General features: G+C 48.5%; 1 protein-coding gene across 1 annotated transcript in view; it reads left to right on the forward strand.

Moving 5' to 3' along the window:
* The window catches only part of spag5 (sperm associated antigen 5), a 56,162-nt gene that overhangs the window by 36,342 nt on the left and 3,478 nt on the right, over positions 1–16,342 (forward strand). The window contains exons 16-21 of the mRNA XM_063031690.1: positions 5,051–5,174; positions 8,135–8,267; positions 10,237–10,338; positions 11,148–11,300; positions 13,517–13,591; positions 15,604–15,684. Coding sequence (XP_062887760.1) covers positions 5,051–5,174; positions 8,135–8,267; positions 10,237–10,338; positions 11,148–11,300; positions 13,517–13,591; positions 15,604–15,684 — 668 coding nt within the window. The remainder of the gene's footprint in view (positions 1–5,050; positions 5,175–8,134; positions 8,268–10,236; positions 10,339–11,147; positions 11,301–13,516; positions 13,592–15,603; positions 15,685–16,342) is intronic.

Raw genomic sequence — 16,342 nt, forward strand, 5'->3', positions numbered from 1 at the left:
GTGATGGGATGGTGTGGAGGGAGTTTCACACTGTCTGACCCCGGGAGTGTGTGATGGGACAGTGTGGAGGAAGATTCACTCTGTCTGACCCCGGGAGTGTGTGATGGGACAGTGTGGAGGGAGATTCACTCTGTCTGACCCCGGGAGTGTGTGATGGGACAGTGTGGAGGGAGCTTCACTCTGTGTCTGACCCCGGGAGTGTGTGATGGGACGGTGTGGAGGGAGATTCACTCCGTGTCTGACCCCGGGAGTGTGGAGGGAGGCTTAGAAGAAAATTAATATAACAGGCAATGCAGTGAGGTTAGACAGCACCTGTGTAGAGAGAAACTGTTAACATCGTGGTGAACCTGTTGTGCATTCTCTCCTTTGCTGCTGCGCCTTCCTGTCGTGTGGTAACCAGAACTGTTCTACCCGTGGGCATCTCAGGTTCAAGTTTTATTGTCGTCTGTCTATACATATACACAACCAAACAAAACAATATTCCTCTGGGCCCCAGTGCACACACAATAATATATCACACACAGCACATAAAGTAAAATATTACTGGAAATAAGTTAATAATGTATAATTCAAAATGCATCTAGAGCATAGCACAGGTAAACATTAAACTGCTCACTGTCCTGATGACGAGACCTCAGCGGTGGCAGGGTATTCATTAGTCTCACACCCTGGGGAAAGAAGCTGTTACCCAGTCTGACAGTCCGAGTCCTAATGCTCCTGTACCTCCCTCCTGATGGCAGTGAATGAAAGAGATTGTGGGAAGTATTCAAGCTAATCAAGTGTTTGAGGTACTGTATGATGCCGTCTCCAAACAAGGAACAGTCCGCCCCGAAGCGTTTCTAACCATGGTCAGGGACTGCAACCAGGCTTGTGTGAAGAAATCCCTGCCCAATTACAATCAGCATTCAACCTGTAGCACCAGAGGTCCCAACACACCAGACCACTGTTACACTAAAGGCCAATTTATACTTCTGCGTCAAATCTACACTGTAGGTACGGCGTAGCCACATACCCTACACCGTAGCCTGACGCGCACCTCCCCAAAAACTTAACTACGCATCTCAGCGACGCAGACAGCAATAACTGTGATTGGTCCGCTTGGTAGCATCGCATTTCCTCCTACGCTGCAATAGCTTCCCATTGGGCGACTGAAGGGCAGGGAAGGAACTCTGGCTGCAGTGCTTTCCATAAAGCTGTACAGACCTCCGAAATTATGGAGGACCCCGTGCTTGACGCCAGTTTGTAGCTCGCTGCTACAGCCTGTTGACTTCCACCTGAAGCTAAAACTTGAATGGTGATTGCCAGTCTCTGAACGTACACTGATGCGAAATAAATGGTTGGAGACAATGAAACAAATTGTCAAATCTACCTGCCGACGTCCGAAAATATTCAAAATGCATTTCCTCGTCTATCTCTCTCAGTGGCCGGATAAGCACAGAAAATTCACCCTCCTTCGGTTTCAGTTGCCATTGTTTGAAGTTGAGTTTCTTTGTGTTGAGTCTCAACACGAAGAAACTCAACACAGTGGCATAGAAACCCCACCGCCAACTAGCGTTTTGGCAGTGAATTGCAGAGAGACGCAGACACACCAATGCACAAGTATAAACGCTCACAACGGCGTAGGCTACTACGCAGAAGTATAAATCAGCCTTAAGATACGGAATGCCTCCCGTTCCATGTCCAGACTGCTTTTCGGGAAATCGGATCACTTGGCTGCCCTTCTGCTGCCTGCACACAGGCAGAGCAAGGCTCCAGAGATGAGGACAATAAGTAGGAGGTTGTGGAAGGCAGAGGAACGGCTACGGGATTGTTTCGAGTCGGTGGACTGGGCCATATTCAAGGACTCATCGGAGGATCTGAATGAATTCACCGCAGCTGTTACAGGCGTTATAAAAACAGTCACAGACGAGTGTGTCCCCACAAAATAGTTCAGATCTTCCCCAATCAGGAGCCCTGGATGGACCATGAGCTCCACAGTCAGGGCCAGATCAGAGGCATTCTGGTCTGGAAAACAGGAAAGTTACAAGAAGTCCAGGTATGATCACCGGAAAGCCATTTCACAGGCAAAGTGGCAGTTCCAGACTAAACAAAGGATGCTGGACAGTTGTGGCAGGGCTTGAATATTATCACCTCTTATATAGTTAAATCAAGTGACATAGGTGACAGCAGGGCTTTGCTTCCACACGAGCTCAGTGCCTTCTATGTTCACTTTGACTATAAAAACATGGAGGAACCATCACAAACTCCCACAGCCCCTGATGATCCTCCGATTTCAGTCTCTGAAGCCAATATACGAGTAGCCTTCAGGGCTGGATGAACCCACAAAAAGCATCTGGTCCAGGTGGCATTCTGGCCAGCTGCCAAAGGCCTGTGCTGATCAACCGGCTGGAGTCTTCACTGAGATCTTTGACCTCTCACTTCGGCAGTCTGAGGTACCCACCTGCTTCAAGCAGGATTCAACTATGCCAGTGGTGACCGTTGTTCGGTAGCACCTACATACTCGGGAGTGTTTACTCATAGTCCAGCTGTCACAACTGGACAACTGGAAATGCCATAGACCTGGGGATATGGATCTTCGTGGACAATGACTATATGGATCTTCGAGGACAATGACTATATGGATCTTCGAGGACAATGACTATATGGATCTTCGAGGACAATGACTATATGGATCTTTGTGGACAATGACCTACATACTCAGGGAAGTGTTTTGAAAAGTTGGTGATGAAACATATCAGGTCTTGCCTCAGAAGCAACTTGGATGTGATCCCATTTGCCTACCGGCACAACAGGTCCACAGCAGATTCCATCTCATTGGCTCTTCTCTCAACCCTGGAACATTTGGACAGCAAAGATGTTGACATCAGGGTGCTCTTTATCGATTACGGCTCAGCATTGAATACAATCATCCTCTCAAAACTAATCAATAAGCTCCAAGACCTTGACCTCAATACCTCCTTGCAATTTCCTCGCTTACAGATGCCAGTCAGTTTGGATTGGCAACAACATCTCCTCCACAATCTCCAACACAGGAGCACCGCAGGGCTGTATGCTTAGCCCCCAGCTCTACTCGCTTTACACTTGTAACTGTGAGGCTAAGCACAGCTCCAATGCCATATCCAAGTTTGCTGACGACACCACTGTCAGTGTGGTAGGCCAAATCAAAGGTGGTGACGAATCATATAGGAGGGAGACTGAGTGGTATCAGAACAACAACCTCTCTCAATGTCAGCAAGACCAAGCAGCTGATTATTGACTTTAGGAGAAGGAAACCAGCGGTCCGTGACCCAGTCCTCATCGGAGGACCAGGGGTCGAGAGGGTCAGCAACTTTAAACTCCTCGGCGTTATCACTTCAGAGGACTGTGCTGGGCCCAGTGTGTAAGCGCAATTATGAAAAAAGCATGTCAGTGACTCTACTTCCTTAGCAGCTTGCAAAGATTCGGCACGACGTCTAAAACTTTGACAAACTTCTGTAGATGTGTGTTGGAGAGTATATTGACTGGTGGCATCGCAGTCTGGAATGGGAACATCATGCACTTGAATGGAAAATCCTACAAAATGTAGTGTATGCAGCCCAATCTATCATGGGTAAAGCCCTCCCCTCCCCACCCCACCATTGAACACATCTACACAGAGCGTTGTCGCAGGAAAACAGCATCCATTGTCAGGGACCCCACCACCCAGGTCAAGCTCTCTTCTTGCTGCTGCCATCAGGAAGGAGGTACAGGAGCCTCAGGACTCTCACCACCAGGTTCAGGAACAGTTATTACCCCTCAACCATCAGGCTCCTGAACCAAGGGGGATAACTTCACTTGTCCCATCACTGAACTGTTCCCACAACCTATGGACTCACTTTCAAGGGATTTCCATCTCATGTTCTCGATATTTATTGTCTATTTATTTATTTATTATTTCTTTTTCTTTGTATTTGCAGTTTGTTGTCTTGTACACTGGTTGTCTGCCCTCTTGCATGCGGTCTTTCATTGGTTCTGTTATGATTATTGAATTTACTGAGTTTGCCTGCAAGATCTGCGTGCAGATCTAACCCATGTACTGTACCACTGAAACATGATGTCGCAACCCTCACATTCAGTCTCTGAGGCCTCTTTCAGCCTTTCTACCCGTGTCACCATTGTGGGGGAGCAACAGGAGAGAGGGGCCTCCAATAGACGGGGCCAACTATGAATGTTTGCATCCTAGTCAGTAAACAAGATGGGACAGTACGATATGGAGAGCAAGCTGTTGCTCATGCAGCACGTCCCCCTCTCCACATAGCTGATGAACCCAAAGGAACGACAGAGGCTGATACAGTTTGGTACCAGCAGCGTCGCAGGAGTTGCCAGTCAACATTAAACTCAATGTTTGGAGCTTAGAAAAATCGAGGGCTATGCGATAGGGAAATTCTAGGCAGTTTCTAGAGTTGGCACAACATTGTGGGCCGTAGGGCCAGTAATGTGCTGTAAATTTCTATGTTCTTTGTTCTGTGTTCAATGTGGGACTGTCTTAGGGACTCCAGCTCTGGATTTTTCCCTCGGGATTTTCTCCCGAAGCCTTCCCTGTGAATGGGTATAGCTGTAAAGCAGCAGAGGTTTGATATCAGAGTTTTCCTTCTCCTAGATGAGCTGCCAACCACGGCTGATGAGCCCCATCTGCCTGAAACAACCAGTTTTAAGGTGCCAGCAACCCACCTTTGCCCCTTCCCCTGTCAGCAGGAACGGTTCCGCCGGGATTAGTGGCTAAGCCACACGTGAAGGCCAGGAGCTAGACTTGTTTGTCAGAGGCTACTTGAAACTTATGCCATTGGGAGCACTTAATAGATTGTGGGAGCTTGTCCCCACAAATCTCCCTCCTGGCTACAATAACCTTCAAGGATCAGGAGCTATAGACTTGCAACCCGAAGAACTTCGAAGTTCCGCCGCCCCTGATTCCAGGCACCAGCGGATGATCTTTCCTCTGGGGTCGGGCACCCTGTGGCTGGAAGGCTAACCAGTCTCTGAACCCCCACCCTTGTTGCTCCTGTGACAGACTCTGCCCTTACTCCTGCCACAGGTGGAGAGGACACGTTGTTGGTGCGCGTCACCCGGGCGCGGGCAGCACTTGGCAGACTGCTGGACGTGCAGACCCAGGCGGAGAGCGCCTTACAGCAGCAAGTGAAAGCTCTGCGGCAGGAGATGTAAGTCTTGGCGGTGGGGTGGGCGGTGAGTTCAACATTCGACAACTCAGGAAGCGGTGGGAAACGTCTATTGTTGGCCTTAGAATCAGGGGCATAAGTTGTGAAATGTGTTGTTTTGCTGCAGCAGTAGAGTGTAAATACATTAAAATATACTATAAAGTACTGTAAGAAAAACAGTGCCTATAAAGAGTATTCACTCCCTTGGGAGTTTTCATCTTTTATTGTTTTACAACATTGAATCACAGTGGATTTAATTTGGCTTTTTTGATACTGATCAACAGAAAATGACTCTTCGTGTCAAAGTCAAAACAGATCTCTACAAAGTGATCTAAATTAATTAGAAACATAAAACACAAAATAATTGATTGCATAAGTATTCACTCCCTTTAATATGACAGAACAAGTCATCACTGGTGCAGCCAGTTTTAGAAGTCACAGAATTATTTACATGGAGATCACAGTGTACAGTCAACATGTTTCAATTGATTGTAGTAAAAATACACCTGTATCTGGAAGGTTCAACCGCTGGTGAGTCAGTATCCTGGCAAAAACTACCCTATGAAGACAAAAGAACACTCCAAGCAACTCCGCGAAAAGGTTATTGAAAAGCACGAGTCAGGAGATGGATTCAAGAAAATTTTCAAGTCACTGAATATCCCTTAGAGTACAGTTAAGTCAATCATCAGGAAATGGAAAGAATATGACACAGCTGTAAACCTGCCAAGAACAGGCCATCTTCAAAAACTGAGTGACCGTGCAAGAAGGGGACAAACGAGGGAGGCCACCAAGTGTCCCGAGATAACTGTGGAGGAGTTAGAAGCTTCAATGGCTGAGATGGGAGAGACTGTGCATACAACAACTGTTGCCTGGGCGCTTCACCAGTCGCTGCTTTATGGGAGAGTGGCAAAGAGAAAGCCACTGTTGAAAAAAACTCATATGAAATCTTGGCTAGAGTTTGCCAGAAGGCATGTGGGAGACTGAAGTCAGCTGGAAAAAGGTTCTATGGTCTGATGAAACCAAAATTGAGCTTTTTGGCCATCAGACTAAACGTTATGTTTAGTGTAAGTGAAACACCGCACATTATCAAAACCTCCATCCCTACCCTGAAGCATGGTTAACGTTCGTGCTGTGGGGATGCTTCACTGCAGCAGACCCTGGAAGGCTTGTGAAGGTAGAGGGTAAAATGAATGCAGCAAAATACAGGGAAATCCTGGAGGAAAACCTGATACAGTCTGCAAGAGAACTGCGACTTGGGAGAAGACTTGTTTTCCAGCAAGACAATGACCTCGAGCATAAAGCCAAAGTTACATAGGAATAGCTTAAAAACAACAAGGTTAATGTCCTAGAGTGGCCAAGTCAGACTCCAGACCTCAATCCAATTGAGAATTTGTGGCCAGACTGGAAAAGGGCCGTTCATTCACCATCCCCATGCAATCTGACAGAGTTTGAACAGTTTTGTAAAGAAGAATGGGGAAAATTGTGGTGTCCAGATGTGCAAAGCTGATAGAGACCTATCCACACAGACTCAAGTCTGCAATTGCTGCCAAAGATGATTTGAAGGGGATGAATACTTCTGCAATCAATTACTTTGTGTTTTATATTTGTAATTAATTTAGATCATTTGTTGAGATCTGTTTTCATGAAAGTCTTGTTGATCAGTATCAAAAAATGCCAAATTAAATCCACTGTGATTCCATGTTGCAAAACAATAAAACATAAAAACTTCCAAGGGAGTGAATACTTTATCTAGGCACTGTATGTAAAAACTTAAGTAGTGCAAAAAGAGAGCAGAAAAAATAAATGGGCAGTGTTCATTGGTTCATTGCCCATTTAGAAATCTGATGGCGGAGGTGAAGAAGCTGTTCCTGAAATGTCGAGTGTGTGTCTTCAGGCTCCTGTACCTCCTCCCTGATGGTAGCAATGAGAAGAGGGCATGTCCTGGGTGATGAGGGTCCTTAATGATGGATGCCACCTTAGAGGCATTGCCTGGATGCTGGGGGACCAGTGCCCATCAAGTTTACAACTTTCTGCAGCTTTTTCAAATCCTTTCTGCCCCTCCATAGCAGACGGTGAAGCAGCCAGTCAGAATGCTCCCACGGTACATGTACAGAAGCAACCCCAGCTTCACACCGTGGCTGCAAAGTTATCCAGGTGGTGGGTGTAGACTAGGGCAGGGGTCCTGTGCGGTGGAGGAGACAGACTTTTCTGGACATGGAGAATGCGAGGAGGAAGGAGTGTTGGGTTGTGATGGTCTGGGTGCATCTTAGGACCTAAATCAGGTTTATTGTCACTGAATATGTGGGAATTTTGTTGTTTTGCGGCAGCAAACTGGTGCAATACATAGAATATATTATAAACTGCAATAACAATCATTTATCATGTACCTTCTGTACCAAAGAAAGTGGCCACTGAGTGTATGTTCATGGTCCATTGCTGCTGGAGCCCTTCCACCTCAAGGTTCGACATGCTGAGCGTTCAGAGATGCTCTTCTGCACCCCGCTCTCGTAACACAGTTATTTCAGTTACTGTTGCCTTCCAGTCAGCTTGAATCAGTCTGGCCACTCTCCCCTGACCTCTCTCATTAACAGGGCATTTTGGCCACAGAACTGCTGCTCACTGGATGTTATTTGTTACTCACACCATTCTCTGTAAACTTTAGAGACTATTGTGTGTGAAAATCCCAGGTTATTAACAGTTTCTGAGATACAGAAACCACCCTGTCTGGCTCCAACAATCATTCCACAGTCAGTTACTTAGATCACATTTCTTCCCTGTTTTGATATTTGGTCAAATAACATCTGAGCCTCTTGACCGTGCCTGCATGCTTTTATGCATTGAGTTGCTGCCACACTAGATCTTTGCATGAACAAGCAGGTATACCTAGCAAATGTGAGTGTGTACTGTATTCTGTGGCCTGTGGGTGGGGGATTTAACGTCTCCCCGGTTGGATCTCTCCTCAGCATTGATGGCCGGCAGCAACAGAAGGCGAGGAGCAGCCAGAAGCAGCTGGAACTGCACGGCCTGCAGGACCGCGTGGCCAAGCTTGAGACAGAGAACCGGCAACTGGCCCGTGACCTACAGGCACACATCAAGGTAAGAAATGTCTATGTACGCTCTCACCGGGAGGGTGCAGCTGCCCGCCAGCTCAGAATTGGTGCGGGCAGGTGTACGTGCTTGTCTTTCTGCCAAGAAATACGGTGCAGAATGAAGCCTCTCGTGACAGGGTGCCACCCCATCTTCAGACTGTTCCACCCAACAAGTGTTGGATTCTGATGTTTTAATCCAGCGTTCTTTCAGAAGTCAGGAAAGAGGCACAAAACTGGGTGCTTCTCGATCGCTTTATTAAGAGATGATTCTGATGCCTCCGTCGGTCAGAATTGACCGTGGATATTGCATCCTAGCTGTCTAGATACACAAGCCGGGGCAGTACGATGTGGAGAGCTAGCTGTTGCTCATGTAGCAAGTTCCCCCTCTGATGAACCCAAAGGAACAGCAGTCACTGATACAGTTTGGTACCATCAGTGTAGCAGGAGTTGCCAGTCAACATTGAACTCAATGTAGAGCTGCCTTAGGGACTCCAGCTCTGGATTTTTCCCTCGGAATTTACTCCCAAAGTCTTTCCCATGAGTGGGTATAGCCGCAAGGCAGTAGGGGTTTGAGAGCAGAATCTTCCTTCTCCTGGATGAGTTGCCAACAATGGCTGATGAGCCCCATCTGCCTGAAGTGACGGGTTTTAATGGACCAATTACCCAACTTTGCCCCTTCTCCTTTCAGTAGAAACGGTTCTGCCGGACTTGGTAGCTAAGCCACACATGAAGGTCAGGAGCTGGACTTGGTTGTCAGAGGCTATTTGAGACGCATGCCACTGGGAGCATTTAATAGGGGGTGGGAGCTTGTCCCCATTACCACCCCCAGATATAACAATCTTAAGGAACTTAAGAGTTGATAGAACAAAAAAACAAATGAAATGGATGGTGATGGAGGTCTGCCAAGCAAAGGGAAATACAGGAGAAGCAAAAGAATTGAAGAGGATGGCAGTCAACATGGAGCAACGCCTTTATAGATGAGGAAAATTCCATTCACATTTGTAGATAAAAGTTAACCAATGAGATACTGTAGCTCTTATTTAAATAATGCAGAAGAAAGAAGCTTCCAGAGCTTTCCAGAATTATACTTTGTATAACTTGCATATACATATTGTGACCACTACTAAGCAGTTACTTGTATGTAAGTAATTATATAAAATACAAGCAGATAATTGTTCAACTGCAAAGGCAATAACAATTAAACAGTCTAATCTAAGAATTAAACAGTTTAATCCAACATGGAGTACCTCCATCTGTTAACAATTCTGTCTGACGGGGTACCACCATCTTCTACGCACAGATTTGGCAGCAGTCGTGGAGCCTCAGTGCACACAACGCACACGCACAGAGTGCTAACCTTGGCCATTCCCTCTTCCCTGTCTTTTTAACTCCCCATGCCTTCCCCAGCCTGGGTGTCCAGTACTCCTGTTTAGTGTCATTTACAGTACCCGTATCTAAAGGAGAATTTAAAAAAAGTTACAATAAATAAAAACACAATAAATATGAATACTTCAGATAGCTGTGGGAGCCAAGTCATTGGGTATATTTAAAGCAAAGGTTGCTAGGTTCTTGATTAGTAAAGGGTGTCAAAGGTTACAGGGATACACAGATTGATTGTATGTCCATAAAGTGACTCTAGGCACAGGAGTGTCTATACATAAGGCGACCGACAGGAAATGATAAAGTAGTGGTGGTTGGGAGTGTGGAGGGGTGGGTGAGTGGGTGGAGGTGTTGATCAGCCTCGCTGCTTGGGGAAAGTAACTGATTTTGAGTCTGGTGGTCCTGGAGTAGGTGCATGGGTGGAGTCTTGTTTTTTTTCATTCTTTATACTTCATTTGTTCTTGTAACGTTTAATAAAACAGTCATAACCACCAAGTTTTTTTGCCTCATTCTTGACTTGCAAAGAACATGCTGATCAGTATCAGCAGAGCTGTCGGAATCCGGAATCCACAGTGACAGTGTTCCTTCCCTTACAGATTAAGTGTGACATGGAGGAAACTCTGACTGATCAGAAGCAGACCATTGTTAAATTTCATGAAATGTTGGATTCCAATCTTGAGGAACATACACAGTATCTGGTAAGGCTCTAGTGAACATGCACTTGGCTCAGCCCATCATAAACATGGAATATTACAGCCCAGTACAGGCCACCTTTTAAACTATCCCTCCGTTCCACACACCCTCCGTTTTTCTGTTGTCCATACTCCTATCTAGAGTTTCCTAAATGCCTCTAATCTATCTGCCTCCACCACCGCCCTGGCAGTGTGTTCAACACACCCACCACTCTGTGTGTATAAAACCTACCTCCAACCTCCCTTGCACTTTCCTCCAAAAACCTTAAAGTGGGCCATTTCCACCCTAGGACAAAGTCTCCGGCTAACCACTCAGTCCACGCTTCTCTATCGATTCACCTCTCATCCTGGTTTCATACGACACAGGAGCAGAATGAGGCCATTTGGCCCGTCAAGTCTGCTCTGCCATTCCATCTTGGCTGATATATTATCCCTCTCAATCACATTCTCCTGCCTTCTCCCTGTAACCTTTGACACCCTTTACTAATCAAGAACCTAGCAACCTTTGCTTTAAATATACCCAATGACTTGGCTCCCACAGCCATTTGTGGTAATGAGATCCACAGATTCACCACCCTCTGGCTGAAGAAATCCCTCCTCCTCATCCCTCAAGGGACGTCCACCTATTCTGAGGCTGTGCCCTCTGGTCCAGGACTCCCTCACTACACGAAACATCCTCTCCACATCCACTCTATCGAGGCCTTTCAATATTCGACAGGTTTCAGTGAGATTTCCCCTCATCTGAACTCCAGCAAGCTCAGGCCCAGAACCATCAAGCGCTTCTCAAATATTAACACCTTCATTCTCGGGATCAGGCTATGGAGCAGGAGGTCGTGGACCTGAGGCGTCAGCTGCAGCAGCTGGAGACGGAGACCAGCACCCTCCGCGAAGAGTTTGCCAAACTGCAATCCCCTGCCGACGTTCCAGGCAAGGGCTGGCTTCAGGAGAAGGTGGAGCTGCAGCATCAGGTAACACGTGGGGTGTCCAATAATGTCTGGGTTCTCAGCACTCACCAGCTCATGATCCGTGGGTTAATCAGTGAATCCCTCCCCGGGTGGGGTGTCCGATGATGTCTGACCCGCGGGTTACTATCTAATCCCTCCCCGGGTGGGGTGTCCAGTAACGTCTGGGTTGTCAGCACACACCAGCTCATGATCCGTGGGTTAATCAGTGAATCCCTCCCCGGGTGGGGTGTCCGATGATGTCTGACCCGCGGGTTACTATCTAATCCCTCCCCGGGTGGGGTGTCCAGTAACGTCTGGGTTGTCAGCACACACCAGCTCATGATCCGTGGGTTAATCAGTGAATCCCTCCCCGGGTGGGGTGTCCGATGATGTCTGACCCGCGGGTTACTATCTAATCCCTCCCCGGGTGGGGTGTCCAGTAACGTCTGGGTTGTCAGCACACACCAGCTCATGATCCGTGGGTTAATCAGTGAATCCCTCCCCGGGTGGGGTGTCCGATGATGTCTGACCCGCGGGTTACTATCTAATCCCTCCCCGGGTGGGGTGTCCAGTAACGTCTGGGTTGTCAGCACACACCAGCTCATGATGTGTGGGTTAATCAGTGAATCCCTCCCCAGGTGGGGTGTCTGATAACGTCTGGGCTCTCGGCGCACACTGGGCCATGGGCCACAGCCTAATTAGCCAGTCTCTCCCCGGGTGGGGTGTCCGATGATGTCTGACCCGCGGGTTACTATCCAATCCCTCCCCGGGTGGCCATTCACTGCCACTCCCACATGGCTGTATTCACAGTTCAGTGGGTCACTCCAGGGGGCAGTGAGGGGTGAAGTTGGCCATTTGGCCCATCATTGTTGTGCTAGCGTGGCTAGCCTCCCCACAGGAGGAGAGGTTCTTCATGCTGATTGAGGACTGTGAGACCGTTTTGCAAATGTCAGGGGCTGAGTCAGTCTTCACAGCCTGTGCCTTTCTGTGGACTCCTGCTCCTTCAGCAGACTCTTCGGAGACACAAGTGGCTCTGCAGAGACTGGGATATAGAGTAACTGGAGGAGCCGAGAAGTCCCTTCCACAATCTTCGATGCTGCCCTCACCTGCATTTCCTCTGTTTCCTGGGCAGCTACTCTCACCCCATTCTCCCACTGCCATAAGAGGGAGAGGGTTCCCCTTGTCCTCGCATACCACCCAGGAGCCTTCATAACCAGCACATCATTCTCAATACTTCAGCATTGTCAACAGGACCCTACCACCAACCCCATCACTTCCTCATCTCCCCCTTCATTTTCCACAGGGATCGCTCCCTACACGCCTCCCTTGTCCACTCGTCCCTCCCCACTGATCTCCCTCCTGGCACCACAAGTGCTACACCTGCCCCTCCTCCCTCACCAGCAGTCAGGGCCCCAAACAGTCCTTCCAGGTGAGGCGACATTTCACCTGCGAGTCTGTCAGGGTCACCTATTGTATCTGGTGCTCCAGGTGTGGCCTCCTCTACATCGAGGCCATTTGATCTGTTTGGGGATTTCCTCGAGGCCATTATTTCAGTTTGACTTCCCATTCCCATTCCACATGGCCACCTCCACCATCACAATGAGGCCACTCTCAGGTTGAAGAATCAGAATGAGGTGTTGTTTCTTCATTCTGTCTGGGTGGCCTCCAACCTGATGGCATGAACATCAATTTCTCTAACTCCCCCCCCCCACCTCCGTTTTCCATTCCCCACTCTGGTTCCCCCTCACCCCCTCCCTTCTCTGCTTAGCTCTGGTGCCCCCCCTCCTTCCCTTTCTCCTGTGGTCCACTCTCCTCTCCTATCAGATCCCTTCTTCAACCTTCTACCCCCTCCTTCCATCCCCTCCCAGCTTCTCACTTCACCCACCTTCCTCCTCGCTGGTCTCATCCCACTTGTCCTCCTTCCCCTCTCCCCTGTTTATTCTGGCTTCTTCCCCCTTCCTTTCCTCTCCTGAAGGGTCTTGGCCAGAAGCATCAACTGTTTGTTCTCCTCCACAGATGCTGCCCGACCTGCCGAGTTCCTGCAGCATTTTGTGTGTGTTGCTCACGCGCTCTGGGCCATGGCTGAAGGGTGTGGACCTGAGGGGGGTGGGGTCTAACAATATGGGTCTTCAAAGGGTGGTATGGCTGTCCTTCCCCATCAGCAGTGACCCCTCTCCCTCCCCCCCCCCACCTGTATTCACTGGAACACAGGTGTCATTCCTTGAATTGTGCTGTTTAAGGTGCGGAAGCTGCGGGGGGCTTACGTGCAGAAGGACAGCGAGATGCAGCAACTGAGGGAGAAGATGATCAGACACGTGAGTAACATCTGATTGCCTGGTGTGTTGGGCTGGTGGCCCAGCTCTCTGGTTCTCAATTCCCCCAGAGTTGTCCTGCTCAGTGGTTCAGTGGTTCCCATGTTCTCTATCTGTGAACCCGGCATCCCTGCACTGGGTTCCATCATCCTTCAGACAACATGGAACAGTACAAGCCCTGCAGCGGCTGAGGAGGCCAAGTCTTTCTGTATATTTAAGGCACAGGTTGATAGATTCTTGACTGGTCAGGGCGTGAAGGGATACGGGGAGAAGGCAGGAGATCGAAGCTGAGAGGAAAATTGGATCAGCCTCTGCTTCCTCTCTAAAGCTTCCAGGTCCTTCCTGTAATGAGGCAATCAGAACTGGACAGGGTACTCCATGTGGTCTAACCAGAGTTTTGCAGAGCTGTAACATTATGTCTCAGCTCTTGAACTCAATCCCCTGACTCATGAAGGGCAACACACTGTATAATCTCCCTAATCACTCTAGTTTTAACCCCCAAGTTGAAACTAAAATGTTTTTAAAGATAAAGATTTAAATTAGTTTTATTTTTCACTTTGAAGCATACAGTGGAATGTGTCGTTTCTGTGAATGACCAACATGGTCCCAGGATGTGCTGGGGGCAGCCCACAAGGGTCGGCACAGTTCTAACACCAACATAGCAGGGGCCTTCCTACTCAGCCCGTCAACTTGCGAAGCTCTTCCCTGGCCTTGCACTCACTGGGCGAGGGTGTTAACCCATGGCTTCCCTCCTCATCTCCACTGCCCGAGTGTGGACCAGCCTGCTGGGCTGTGGGAGATACCACTTCTCACACCGCTGGGGCAAGTAACTCCTCCAATGCCCCCAGCTCTGATCTCTATCATCCTCTCTTTGTTCGAAGTGTCAGGCACCTGTCCTAACTCCTCCCCACCACTTGGGCAAAGTTCTATCTTTTTAAAAAAAGTAGCTAGGGGCTGTTCTGTCCTGTATCTCTTTCAGTCTGCCAGCAACCCACCAATTTAATCCTGGCCTAATCACGGGACAATTTACAATGACCAATTAACCTACTAATTGGTACATCTTTGGACTGTGGGAGGAAACCCAGGCAGTCACGGGGAAGAACGTACAAACTCCTTACAGACAGTGACAGGAATTGAACGCTGAACTCCAATGCCCCAAGCTGTAATAGCATCATCCTGCGGTTCAGTCTGGGATCTGCAGTGTCTGCATTGGGGCAGAATGGTAGTGTAGCAGTTCACATAATGCATCACCACGCCAACACACGAGTTCAATTCACGCTGCTGTCTAGAAGGACTTTGTACGTTCTCCCTGTAACCATGTGGGTCCCTCCGGGTTTTCCAGTTTCCTCCCACATTCCCAAGACGTACAGATTAGTTCGTAAGCTGTGGTGTCGTATGATGATGCTGGAAGCGTCGTGACACTTGCGAGCTGTCCTAGGCACAATTCCTCGCTGATTTAACACAACACATTTCACTATGCAGTACATTTTGATGTAAATGTGACAAATAAAACTCACCTTTAATCTGAGCCAGGTTTAACTTCACCTGTCTGTGTCGTGAAATTTGTTGTTTTGTGGCAACAGAACATTGCAATACATAATTAAAAAAATTATAGATTGCAATAAGAATTATATATAAAAAATTAAATTGAATAAGTTATGCGAAAATAGTGAGGTAGTGTTGATGGGTTTTGATGGTGGAGGGGAAGAAGCTGTTCCTGAATGGATGTGTGTGTTTAGGCTCCTGTGACCCCTCCCTGCCGGCAGCAATGAGAAGCAGACGTGTCCTGGGTGACGGGTTTCTTCGTGACAGATGCTGCTGTTTTGAGGCGTCTCCTTTTGAAGGTGTTCTGGGTGCCGGGGGAGACTGGTGCCCATGAGCTTGCAGTGCCCAGCCCTTGTCACAGGCTGTGACCCCCGACCCCCCCCCAAGGTGGGGGTTGGTGAGGCTGCCGGCAGATTGTGGTGCGTTGGGGTACAGACGTGGTCAGTAATGTCTCCTTTCCCCACTCCTAGCGAGCCATTCTGGAGGAGAACAATGAGAAAGCAGAGGCGGAGGTGGCCAAACTGGACCAGATGATCGAGCATGTCAGAAACGTAAGTGTCTGGGAACGGTGGGGTGGGTTGTGCTGAAGATGGTGGGTTGCTGAGGCTTTGTGAGGCACTGGTAAGGTCTCATTAGTTCTGTGAGCAGTTGTGTGCTGATGTTGGAGAGGGTTCAAAGGAGGTTCATGAAAATGATTCCAGGAATGAAAGGGTTAATGTGTGAGGAGTGTTTGATGGCTCCGGGCCTGTACTCACTGGAGTTTAGAAGAATGAGGGTGGACGTCATTCAAACCTATCGAATATTGAAAGACCTAGATAGAATGGATGTTTCCTATATTGGGGGAGTCTAGGACCAGAGGGCACAGCCTCAGAATAGAGGCTAAGTCATTGGTTACACTTAAAGTGGGGGTTGATAGGTTCCTGATTAGTCAGGGTATCAAAGGTTACGGGGAGAGGCAGGAAAATGGGGTCGAGATGGATAATAAATCAGCCATGAAGGAATTTTGGAGCAGACTTGATGGGCTGATTGCTCTCCTGTGGAATGGTGGTGTGGGGGGTAGGGAGTGGGGGTCTGCAGGAGGGCAGTTATCAATACCCAGAGCCTTTTTGCTCCACCCCAGGGTGATGACGTTGGCTGTGCAGCAACGACTGTCCCCCGCTGTGCAGAGGGGGTAGCGGCTGAGTCCCAACCAGCAGGCCGGTCAGTCAG

This window comes from Mobula hypostoma, chromosome 23, assembly GCF_963921235.1.
Source record: "Mobula hypostoma chromosome 23, sMobHyp1.1, whole genome shotgun sequence".
NCBI lineage: Eukaryota > Metazoa > Chordata > Chondrichthyes > Myliobatiformes > Myliobatidae > Mobula > Mobula hypostoma.